The sequence below is a fragment of the Manacus vitellinus genome, unplaced genomic scaffold (assembly GCF_001715985.3).
Source record: "Manacus vitellinus isolate BGI_N305 unplaced genomic scaffold, ASM171598v3 scaffold_5_pilon, whole genome shotgun sequence".
Classification (NCBI taxonomy): Eukaryota; Metazoa; Chordata; class Aves; order Passeriformes; family Pipridae; genus Manacus; species Manacus vitellinus.
This window is the reverse complement of record NW_021940682.1, coordinates 28046611-28059555: the sequence shown is the minus strand read 5'-3', so window position 1 is coordinate 28059555 and position 12945 is coordinate 28046611. Positions and strand designations below refer to the sequence as shown.

The 12945-nt window shown below is 35.5% G+C and overlaps 1 protein-coding gene across 1 annotated transcript in view; it reads right to left on the bottom strand.

Annotated features, from left to right (window-relative positions):
* Positions 1 to 1182: 1182 nt before the first annotated feature.
* The window catches only part of PAWR (pro-apoptotic WT1 regulator), an 85456-nt gene continuing 73693 nt past the window's right edge, over positions 1183 to 12945 (bottom strand). Inside the window, exons 4-6 of the mRNA XM_029963504.1 lie at positions 7408 to 7555; positions 5912 to 6016; positions 1183 to 1415 (exon numbers count right to left, since the gene is read on the bottom strand). Coding sequence (XP_029819364.1) covers positions 1329 to 1415; positions 5912 to 6016; positions 7408 to 7555 — 340 coding nt within the window. The 3' untranslated portion in view covers positions 1183 to 1328. The remainder of the gene's footprint in view (positions 1416 to 5911; positions 6017 to 7407; positions 7556 to 12945) is intronic.

Genomic DNA, 12945 nt, shown 5'->3' with positions numbered 1-12945 from the left:
AACTTTCTGACACCAAACTTCAGTACTGTAAGAAAAAGACTGGACTCTGAAATATTTTTATTTCTAGTGTCCTGACTCGAAGGACATGTACATTTAATCTGATCCAGAATGAAAAATACGCTGTATTAAGATGACAAAGTACAAAAAAAATTTCAGTCTAACAAAAATTTTAAGAAGAGAGTTGTTAATTGAGGTCTGTGGTTAAAGTCTAATGAAAATTTTGTCTGTTATCATGTTATAGAAGAATAAGTACAGTCATAACCGGATTGTAACATCTAACCAGGTACTTTTTAAACACCTTGTTCATTTAAAATCAAGGATAAAAAGGGGGTCTTTATACCATTTGATGTTTCAGAAAGGCATGAATCACTAGTATGCCCCTCTACTTTTGTTATGTACAAAAATTTTCACTCAGCTTAAAAAAAAAAATCAAAAAACTCATATTGGTTATGATCACTACAAATTTTAAGATGTCAGCTTTAAGCAGGAGAGTATTGCAAAAGTGCCTGCTAAAATGAAAGCTCCAGGCTTTGTCTAAATTCTCAACACAGCAAACAAACTGTCTGACTGCAAACTTGCATTTCATTGCTAAAGCAAAAGCTATAAAATAAACTGCAGTGCACAACTTCAATATGATTCTAAGAACTTATTAATGCTGATACCAGAGGTGATTTATTTGGCTTTTTGGTGTTCTGTGTTTGCTTTTTTTTTTTTCAATAAAACCTTCCCCTCCTGACAGAATACTGTTAAACACAGAAAAAAAATTGCTACTCTCTACTACTGTCAATCTTTCAGATACAGTAAAAAAAACTTGAACATACAAGAGTTCTAGAGCAAGTCATCAAACTGCAAAATGTTATACATCAGTAATAAGGCATCCACTTTACAGTTGTTTAAACAAAAAAGGAAGCTTTTCCCAAAATATATATTTTGGATCTCTGTAAACAAAGTTTATATGTATTGCTTCCATTCATTTAAAAAATATACACCCACATGGATTGAAAGTGATCTTGGTGCTATGAATCTTAAATTATTGCAATTTATGCAGATGTAATCTGAAGATACAAAACCCAAATATTTTTGAACTTAATATTTTGAAATACATCAAAAAGTTTAATTATGCTTATGTGAAAAGAAAGCTAAAAATATACCCCAAATTTTATGTCATTTCATTGAACAAGTACTATGAAAATAAACATTCATCTGGTTTCCTAACAATAAATATACAAACAGTTATAACATACTGCAACACACAGGAAGTATTACTACATTGACCTTAATGTTCACTCAGTAGTTTTTAAATCTTTCCTCATTGAGGTCTGAATCTTCTACCTTGTCAGCTGTCCAACAACTTTTAAGAGGGTTTTATTTTCTTGTTTCAACTGTTCATTTTCATCTTCTATATCATCTAGGTCCTGTGCAAAAAAAAAGAAGAATAAACATTTCCCAGAACATAAACAAACTCTCAATTAGTAGCAGTAGGAATTTAGCATCCTAGCTCTGACATGAAGAAGATGGGGTAGGGAAGAATTAGTGTCACAGTAGGTACCCTTACAACTGTTAAAACCGGCCAGTTTCCAAGTGTTACTGTAATTACAAATATTAATATTATATTCCCACATACAAGCACCTTTAAATAGAAATACATTCAGACTAAAGTTACAGCAGGAAATAATGAATAAAGAAACCAAAATAGGATGGGTGTGATTATTTTTCTGGCATATACAGAGAGAGCATTACTCAGATATTGCCTCTGCTCTCCCAGACTGTGCTTGTCTGCAATTATCCCACTCACATATACACATCACTGGTTATTACTGCAAGATCTGCTTTGTGTTTTAAATTAACTAACAATATTTTCAGAAACAGATCTGCCTGTCCATTTTTTGTTTTCTGTGAAAAAAATTAAAATGGATTCTGTAACTTCTGTCTAAACTGCTGAAAGACCCAACAGCACACACAATAATAATGAGCGCTCTAAACAGATTACTTTCACCCCAAATGTTTGCCTCTTTTCCACAAATTACCATTTTTATCCAGTTCCCATTTTACTTCTTCACTTCCTACCAAGTCTTTTCAAGCCTTTAAACTGAAAACCAGTGAAAATGGCTGCTTAATGCAAGTATTACTTGAGCAAAAGTAGTTTTACTCTATAAAAAAAACACATGGAAGAAACACAACATGAACAAAACAAAGAAAGAAAAACAGAAAAGTGGTATCAAGAACAGCACTCTAAGGAGAAAAATTAATGATAGGCAAAGGAAAAAGAACCAGAATTCTCATTGGAAATCTTAATGTCTCTTGATTCAAGTCTGCAAAACTCTCCTGTTCCTTTAAGTAGTAAAAGATTTTCTTTCTCATGTCTTTAAGTTGTTAAGTAGCATTTGACATATGAAGCCCAGTTTCTTATTTCTTTTTAGTGAGGTCACTCCAGAAGTGTACGCTAGAGATGATGTGTTTAATTGGTATAATCATTTTTAAAAGCCTCTTCAGTTTGTGAAGCCAAAATCCATACCACAATACCTCTGCAATGACTTTACTGTTTTTCTAATGCAGAATCAAGAAATCACTAGCAGAAATTCCTCTTTGCTTCACAGAAGTAATGCTGCGTCACAGTAGGAATGACTTCCAGGAAAAGCATTTGACCACTCCAACATAACAGATACAAGTGGCTTAAACAACAAAATATGCAAAGTTTTGATGCTATAAATACAGTTTAATATAAAGAAACACACTTTATATTTTCAATAAAATGTGTGTTTTGTTTCGGTTTGGTTTTTTAGTTTAATATACAGAATACTTTATTTGAACTTGTTAACCCAGCCATTGGATACCTCAATTAAAGCTTACCTAAAGACCCTCTGTTTAAAATACCGCAACTAACTCAAAAAAAAAAATATTACAAGTTTGTGAAATGCTTATGCTGCAAAAATAACATTCCAAAGATTACTACAAGTAAGAGACTCTTGAATATGAGCCAGGAAAAATAACTGTTGCAGTTTAAATATCTACAGAAACAATGGGCTGAGAGATGTAGGGGATTTTGCCACTTTGAAGTTTAAAGTTTCTTATTCAAAATCACACCACTAATTTATGCTTATTAGCAAAAAAAGATGCAATAGCAGGAAAGTTTGGACTTCACATACCAAAAGAACCAATAACTATACAACTGACACTAACTGCACTGTAAATCCTCATTGACAGGCCCTCTCCAAACGCACTTTTAACTACAATGACATCTTACTGAGGTCAGAGATGACTAAGTGTAAACTAGTCAACAGTTGAACTTTGCCTACAAATATTTAAATAGTTTGAGATGCCTTTCCCTTCAGACATTTAAAGTTTTAATGAAGCAATTACCCCTTTCTTACAAAGAACATGGCAGACATACTTTTAATGTCTAATGTCTAATGGAATGGAATGAGGGAATGCCATTTATGGCCTTTTCTGTTCCTCAATATAAATGCAGCTCAGGATTCTTGGAAAAACAGTTTTTCAGTTGCAACACAAGGTCTTAGACAATCAAGGATTCATCCATGGTCATCAACTGACTGAAACTTGTAGAAAGAGCATTTCTTTAATATGGACTGAGCAGTCAGAAAGCTATGCAGTAAAATGGCTTTTTAAGAAGTTATTTAGAGTCTTTGACATGAAATTCTTTCCATACCCATGCATCTCAACATGCAATAACCATATATTTTGATGAGCAGAAAAGCTGGAGAAATACCATGAACATGTAGATGTTCAAATTTAGACACCTCTATTTAGGTTGCCTACGAGCAAAATGTTTTAAAAAGATCTCTGCATAAGCTCCCTAAGGTAAGTTTAGTCCTCAGAACATCCTTCTATCTGAACAGAAGGCTGAAGATCACAACTGTTCTTCCATGCAAAGCATCCAAACCTAGTGCTAGGTCTACAGACCTACACTCCACAAAGAACATATGGATGTCCAAGTACTGGCTCTTGTGTTCTCAGTTATGGTAATAAACCTGAAGCAAATATAACTGTCCTATTAACTTCCATAACTTTCTATCATCAGAATGATGTAGTATTTCTACAGCTTTTCTCTTTCTAAATCCACATGGACAGCCAATATAGAAGAAAACATAAATCCAAGAGTTAATAAACAAGAAAGTAAAGCTGAATCTGTTTTCATGGAAGCATCACTTGAGACACGGGTTCAAACTTTTTAGAAAAGACAAATTATGCTGGTCACAAAGTCAAAAGGTAGCTTTTTGATCATTAAGAAAAGCCCAAGAGACATGGACATAAATAACTTGCACTCAATGAAGCAAACAGACAGTGTTAAAGCTATGAAGAATGCTGATCTCGGGGAGAAAAAAAAATTCCATCCTCTTCTGCGTTTAAAAGTATCTACCAAGAAAGCATCAATGAGATGGCTTTGTAGATCTCATGGAAAGGTACAGTTTTAGTCATGGTATAATACAGTGGTTTTTGAAAGGACTATATTCTGTTTAATGTTTACTTTTATGTAACAAGCAGAAATTATCACTGTCCTTAACACAGGCAAGGCACAGACACTGCCTGACTTTACTACAAATGTTCAAAGATGGTTTCTAGCTAGACACTTCATGGATTTAATTTAGGACATACTTCAAATATAGCAGAAAAAAATAACATTGTTTCTGGAACAGCAAACCTCTGTCATAGTCCTAAACCACAAGATTTCAGTGATTTAGGTTATTTTGATTTATTCTTTCTGACCTTTGAGGCAGGAAGTAGGACATGACTAACCATATTAAATAGTTTTGCCATCCATTATGTAGAAGGAATGAACACCTGCCTTGACTGTAATAATGTCATAATCTTAGATGTGACAGATTCTTTGCAGAATGAAAAAACAGCATGAAGACCAATGCCTCACTTAAAATAGAAGTCTCTTCAAAACAGGCAATAGCTCATTTATCCTACAGACTAACCTGCAACTTTCTTCATAAAAAAATCAAAATATATGTTTCAGAATAATCTCCTTTCATTCTTAGATTAGTTTGCAAACTTGTGAATGCTGTCCTTCTTTGCCATAGATGAAGAGATGCAAAATGCAATTCTGACATTGTCCATGCAGAGTTATTGCCTCCCTTCACTGCTGCATTGACCAAAGCCATATCTGCACTGGACTAGAAGACGCATATATCCCTCGTACATCCAGGCTCCACACCTCAGCCAGGAAATGCAAGATGAGGTCACTAATCCACTCCACAAAAGAAATTCTGTTTGCCCTTAAAATTGGGGTAACTTTTTTCTATTAACTTTTAAATTTCTCATCCTGTTCCATTTCCAAGCACGGCTCACTCTTCTAACCCCTTCTTTTCCTGCCTTCATACCTTGCCTGAGTGATGCTACCTCAGGTGTCCTGCCTTCTGACTTGTTCTGCTTTTACATGGGATCAACTATAAAGAGTATGAGAATATGTGTCAGAATATAAAAAACTTGCTCCCAAGTCTTTTTTAAGAGAATCTAAATTACTATTAGTAATTAAAAGCTGACTAAAATGAAATTAAATTTCTAATTACTTTGAAAAAGTCCTGCATAACAAGTTATTGAGAAAATTGTCAAAACCCCAACTTAATTGTTTCTTGGTGTTCTACATACTGAATCTGAAAAGACGAGACAGTCAAGTGCTTTTGCTTTTATAACCTTGCTCTATGAACACGTAGAGCAACAACAAAATCAGGCACTCCAATAACGCAGAACTCAGAGAAGTTAATCATGACAAACACAAGTTACCTGGAAAAAAATATAACTTATGACATGCCTCTTGAGATCTATGCAATACAAAAGACCCCTCACACTCCACTCAGTGGATGCAGGTGCCTGAAGAACAGAACAGAGAATGCAGAGACTTTTATCCCCTCTTTCTAAAGAACCTCATAAGAAAGTATTTGCTTACTCTGTTTAATAAATCAATTTCTTCCTTCAGCTTTCCAATTAGTTCCTCTTTGTCCTGCGTCATCTTCATTAATCTTGCATTTTCCTGTCTTTCCTTTGCAAGTTCCTAAAACCAGAATATTCAATGAAGTTGGAAATGTTATTTTTAAGAGACAGTTTAAAGTTTAATACCATTTAAAACAAAGAAAGAAGAACCCACACACACTTAGTTATAATTCCTTTCCTACAGCAAGTCAAACCCACATCTTCAAGTCCTTTTACATTTTAAGTAGCTAAAGAAACGTTCAAGATAATATTTTACCCACAGCAAATCTGTGTGATATCTGATTCAAATGATAATGTTTTAATTAATATTTAACTTAAGCATGAACCCAAAATTGGATAGGGGCCCAGAATAGAAGAAGTAAATGTGAAGTATGAGCTTCCAAATTTCTTATACTGGGAGGCTTAGTCTTACTTATGGTTGTTTTTTGGTTTTTTGTTTGTTTTTTTTTAACTACCATTAGCAAGGAAGGAAGACTAAATGTTAGATCTATGGGCCTGAATGTGAGAAAAAATGAAAACGTTCATTAGGAATTCAGTAAGTCAGGATTCAGGATACTGAAAGACAGCCCTCAAATCTTCCTCTATTTTTCATGTTAATGGCAATTTAAGTATTTCAGAAAGAAGCTGATTTAGAAGGGAGGGTTATGGTGTACTTCACTCAAATCCAGGTTCCTCAAGTCTTAAAAAACCAGTAATTTCTACAAAATACAGTTTATTTTCACCCGTTCCAACACCTATTCAAATTGTGCTTACTTAGTAACTTTGATCCATACAATTCAAGAATATTTGGCAAGATACCCACAAAAAAACTACTTCAGAGGAAGACAGAAAATAATTAGTAATAAATTACACAGATGACATTGTTTAGCAAAATACTGGCTTACATGAAAAACTCAGCTTTAACATTATTACATTTTCCCAAAACTGTTTGTATGAAGTTAATCTGAAATAATGGAAACTGCTTTAAATATGTATTTTAAATGTTTAAAACTTTAACAACTGGATAGCAATAAATTTTATAATATTTTGATACATTAAAAAAATCCAAAACCATAAGTAGATCAGAAACAGGTTTGCTAATTTTCTGAACAGCCAGTGAGCCCCTTCTTCCCTCCCCCAAGATATTTGTTCTTTGTCGGTGTGTCATGAGGTACGAAAGAGAAATACGCAGAGCACTGCTGGCTCTGTTATCTTTACCTCAACTACTTCTCACTCACATACCAAATGAAAACTAAACATCCATGATTTGAAAGTTCACATTCTTCTCAGTCAGTCTGACTCTTTATACATTTTTATAGACATAACTATCTGTACTTCAAGCATTTAGCATTTATCAATGCTACTTCAAGCATTCATAGCATTTATCTATGTATTTTACTTGTAAATTTCCCCACAGACTTTTGAAAGTACTTTATTTCAGACATATGCCATGGAGAGGTTAGTTGGACTTACCCTTTCAAGTTCCTCAATCCTCTTTTCCAAAGTGTTACTCGGTAGAGAACTGCCAGAAGAATTTGCATCCCTGCTGTATCTGCTGTAACTTGTCCTCTCTGTTCGGGAATATCTATTTGGAGCGTCATCTTCTGGTGCATTAGCTGTGCTATGAAAGTCAAAGAGCAGACACTTATTTATACAATTAACTAAATGGAAATGATAGCAGTAACAAAACCGCTTTCCAAAGCGCTCAACAGGTCAGTCTAATAAACTGCAGAAAACGTGTGGCTGAGAACTCACTAAATTTGCTGCCTCAAAGATTCAAATACCTGGATAATGCAACTCTCATCCACATGGGTAATCGACTTTAAACAAATACTTATGCTTATCCTATCTTACTTTTAAAATTTCATGAACTGAGCACATTAAAAACCAAGCTAAATAATTTTATTTCAAGGAGTAAAGTTTTAAACCAAGCATCCATAAAGGATGAAAAACAAGTACATGTCCAAAACGCAAGAAGAATATCAACTGACTTTTCAGGAACTATGGATTTGGCCTGTACTCCACTATGGTTGCTACATACAAAACCAGTGCTAATTTAAAAATATGTATAAGAAGTCAACCATTTTCACTCACAAAACTAACAGTGCTCTTCCCATAGCTATTTTCTTCCTAATAGTAATATTACTTACCTTCAACGCAGAACCTAATGAAAAATGAAGAATAACAGAACAGAGTGCCCTGGGAACAGGTAGAGATACTGATCTTTCCCTCTCCAATTCACTAAAACTATACTTCTTAGACTTTGAAAATAAACAGCCAAACTGCCAAAGACCAAAAAAAAAAAAAAAAACCAAAACCAAAACCAAACAATCCCCTCTTCTATCTTCACCAGGGAACTCAAAAGTCACATAGAGATTGTCCTCAAAAACCAGCTCTAGGTGTCCCTGCTTGAGCAGAGACTGGACATGGACAAGATTCCCCTCAGAGGTCCCTTCCAACTTCACTCAGCCTGTGATTCTGCAAAATCACACAGCTGAAGTATGTATACAATGGTTTTCAAGAGCACTTAGGAAAAGAATGAAAAGAACTACAAGCATCCCTATAACATTTCCTTTAAAACAGAGAAGAGTATATGATTAATGCGTTCATTTAACAGTTTTGCATTTCATAACTTTAGAAAACCCCTGCTGACCACATGCAGATTTAGATGGATATAGTGCAAATCAAAAGCAAGAGTATCTGGCAAAGGTATGTCTTTTCATGGATATAAATATTCTTTTGCTCTAGTACGTGTGAAGTTTCCAAGGCACACTGACACAATTGTAAGGAATTTTGTAGCTTAATGTTATTACCATATTTAGCACTGTTTATTCTTCATTCAGGAGATTTTTCAAAAAACGTTTCTAGGACCGGATATGCATGTTACAACACAACATAAGAGAAATATTTTAGCTTAACTCTATAAATTCTAGATTATTTAGCTTTCTAGAAGATGTGTAGTTGTATTCTGCTAATGTCTAAAGGATAGACCACACAAAAAAAAGGCTCAATTTTTCATCACTCAAAAATTGACCCTATTGTCAACATATTGGAGTACCTCAACTCAGCTCTAGCAAGTGATATTGGCAGAAGCTCCTACATGAAGATGAGAAGAAAGAATAACTAGACAGGAAGGGTTTCATTAATACAGAAAATGCCTTAATTTTTCAGTATTTTCCCTGAAATTCACACCCAGAAATTTCCTCGCCTATTCCACTGGGCAGCAGACCCTACTGAACACATTCTTTTTCACTATTAACATGTACAAATGACATATCAGGAAGAATTCTAGGAAATGGGATTTAAAAAAACATTTAAGGAGGCATCAGCCCATAATCTAATATATGGAATGTGACAGATAAAAATTTCATTATTTGTGCTGTTATAACCAATGTCTAGTACACAGTAATGGAAAAAATGTACCATCCAGGACACAACAGGCATATCTTTCAAAAAGAATGGAATTTTAGTCTTCAGATATGTCACTTTATGAGCATTAAATGTGAAACAGTCATAAAATCATAGAATATGCTGCGTTGGAAGAGACCCATCAGGACCACTGACTCCAACTTCTGGCCCTGGATAGGACACCCCAAGGATCACACCATGTGCCTTAGAGTGTTGTCAAAATGCTTCTTGAACTCTGTCACGCTTGGTGCTGTGACCACTGCCCTGGGGAACCTGTTCCAGTGCCCAAACACCCTTGGGGTGAAAAACCTCTTTCTAATATCCAATCTAAACCTCCCCTGACTCAGCTTCAGGCCATTCCCTTGGGTCCTGTCACTGGTCACCATAGAGAAGAGATCAGTGCCTGTCCCTGCTCTTCCCCTCGTGGGGATGTTGAAGACCGCAATGAGATCTCCCCTCAGTCTCCTCTTCTCCAGGTTGAACAGACCAAGTGACCTCAGCCACTCCTCATACGGTTTCCCCTCAAGGCCCTTCACCATCCTCATTGCCCTCCTTTGGACACTGTCTTATAGTTTAATGTCTGTTTTATATTCTGGCACCCCAAACTGCCACAACATTCAAAGGTGAGGCCACACTAGGTCAGAGCAGAGTAGGACAATCCCCCTCCTTGACTGGCTGGTGATGCTTTGCCTGATGCCCCCCAGGACACGGTTGGCCCTCCTGGCTGCCAGGGCACTGCTGACTAGAATAACAGTATCACTGAACTTGGTGTCTCTCTACTAAGAGAAAATACCTGTTAACCACCACCACCAAAGATGAGTCTATGGAATTATACCTGTAGATTAGATACAGATATATAAATATATTTCTAAAGGGTTTCTCCTGGTTGTACTTAAAATAAAAACCATATAGCAAAATCAACTCTCATTGCAGTTTGACTACTCTTACAGAGAAACAGAAATTCTGTTTTAGAAAATGTTTCTAGTTATTTCCTTTACAGTAAAATCAGTTATTCACAGAGGCAGGTTTTAAAGCATTATTACAAAACGATGAAATAAATCTTGCTCCTTCCAATGCCTCTTTGATTCTCTCAATGTCTTCCTAAAGCACTGTCCAATTTACCATTTCATCCAATTAAAATCACCCTGTCAAAACTGTATTTCAACCACAACATGTTCAATTACTACAGGTTTATTTTTATTGCCAGAATCTTGTAACTATACTTGATTTGAAAACGCCTAATTACTTATTTCTCTGCAATCAAGTCAGTTGCTAACAGATTCTTCGGAAGAAACAGCAAAGGACAATTTTTTCTAAATAGGCCATCTTGGACTTTTGTTACTGCTTAAGCCAAATTTGTGGCTTTCAGAGTTGAGCTAAGGAAAAGAAGTCTTGTCTTCTCTAAAGCTGCATGTTCCTAGTCTGTTCCATTTTTCCCTTACTCTGGCCTTCAGGTGAGTGTGAAACCACTCAAGGAACTGATGCAGCAATCCAACAGACAAGTAAAAGGAAGCCATCAACTTTCAGCCACATTGGTACCTTGTCCAGCTGCATGAGCACTGGCACAACAGGCAGTGAGAAGTTCAGCTAGTACAACTTAGACCATGAAAATCTTCTGCAGAAATAAAACCTAAGTCTTTAGCATTGATTCAAGAGGGGTTAGAAAAGTCAAGAAAAGCATCTTGAGTGACCCCTGTCTAAAATACACTGTTCATATCTGCACAGTAGTGATTCTAATGTAACAAGCTAGATGAGACAATGCTTCCACAGCAAAATTCCCAAACACAGGAAGCAGGCAAGTCTGGGCACAGCTTTATGAAACAGTATTTTGCAGCTGTGTTTTTTCTGAGTTAGTGAGACCAAGGTTAGTGTGATGGAATGTAAATTGTTATAGTTTAAGTCTTATAGTTACCTAAAAAACACTGAGCGAGATAATTTCAGCAGTGCTCAAATATTTCCTTCAGAGCCGCTTCGATTAATGCTCTAAAGCACTGAGTTCTTCTCTTCTTATGGTCTCTACTTCCCCATTTATTTTTCAACTCTTGCATGAATGCTAAACTTGAATACAATGTATCTTCTGAAATTAGTGTTAAATGGTTCTAGTTCTACGGATCCAGGTTAACATGCTGTACTGTCTAAGAAGAAGGGGAAAAAATCCTCTCTGACATTTTGACTGGAAGCCATAAAAGCATACTATATTGTATTCATTTCTGCTAATAAACAAACTTACAGAGGGAATACATCCCTGAACCACTAAGAGATTTTAATCTCTTTCTGTAAACTGATCCAGCTGATCTGTCTGATCCATGAACCATGCAAAAATCTTCTAAGTTATTTTAAATCCTGATCTGCAAGGGTTTTTTTACAATTTTTTAAAAAGAAACTAAACTGGTTCAAAAGCTAGTAGACAATCTTAAAAGTAAGCTGCTAAAACAAATTCTCAGTCCTTATAAAAATATTCCTCTGTCCACATACATATCTTGATTTACTGCTACTTGTAAACAAGCTTTTTGGTTCACAGAATGCAACAGAAACACAATTCATGTTTACAAGTAGATTACACTCAAATATTTCAATAAACAGAATACATTTTGTCATTCTCCTGTTTGAGAAATCAGTGATAACACCAACTATACTGACAGCATCAGATCTAAATCAGAAAACCATTCTTACTAATGGCAATGTGCTTGGTGCTTTAAAATAACTCACAAAGCAAGGCAAAAACTGGTAGACCCAGTTTCAGGAACAGTAGTTTGGAATGGCCAAAATGATGCACATCTCACTAAGAAAAGCTTAGAGAAAAATTAAAGAAAAGGAAGTTGATATGGGCCATTACAACTGAAGTATAACTATACATTTTAACACATGAAGCTCACAGTTAGGACACACAGCTCATCACAGGTCCCAAATACTCTCATGCACATCCTGTGGCCTTCGTGTCAGCATAACCTTGCAGATTCTGGTCATCCTTTTAATAGATCTCACAGTATCACTCCAGATCACAACAAAACCATCACTTTCTTTTGAAAATATTTTACATGGTTAATCATGCAACTACAAAGGAACCCCTCCACAAACTTTTAGGGTGTGTGAAAATTTCTGAAGTAAATTCAAAAGACAGACTACAATTATAGAGTAAGATCCTCATCACAAACTTTTAAAGTGCATGAGGAGACAAGTTCAGTTTGTCCACGTCAGCCAGAACAGAAGAATAACACACAGCAGCCAGCAGAATTCATATGTAAACACCTCTTCCAGTCAATGGACACTCAGTGAAAAGGGTTTCCCAGCAATGTCATATAAATGTTCAACCATGGATTGTTGCATCCATATAAGGCAAAGTAGCTAGTGTGTCTGATTAAATAGGTAGTGTAAAATCTGTGCAATTCCTTGAGTCCTACGACATATTGAGAAAACAATGATTCTATGAGAACACACATCACAGAAACTTCTCTGCTCTTAAGTCTCTCTTCTGTTGTTAGGTACAGGAGGTTGGGTATCTCAATGTAGACACAATCATAGAACTGTTGAGGTTGAAAAAAAACCTCTAGGATCATCAAGCCCAACTGTAAAAAATGAGAACAGCTATATGGAAAGGCAAAA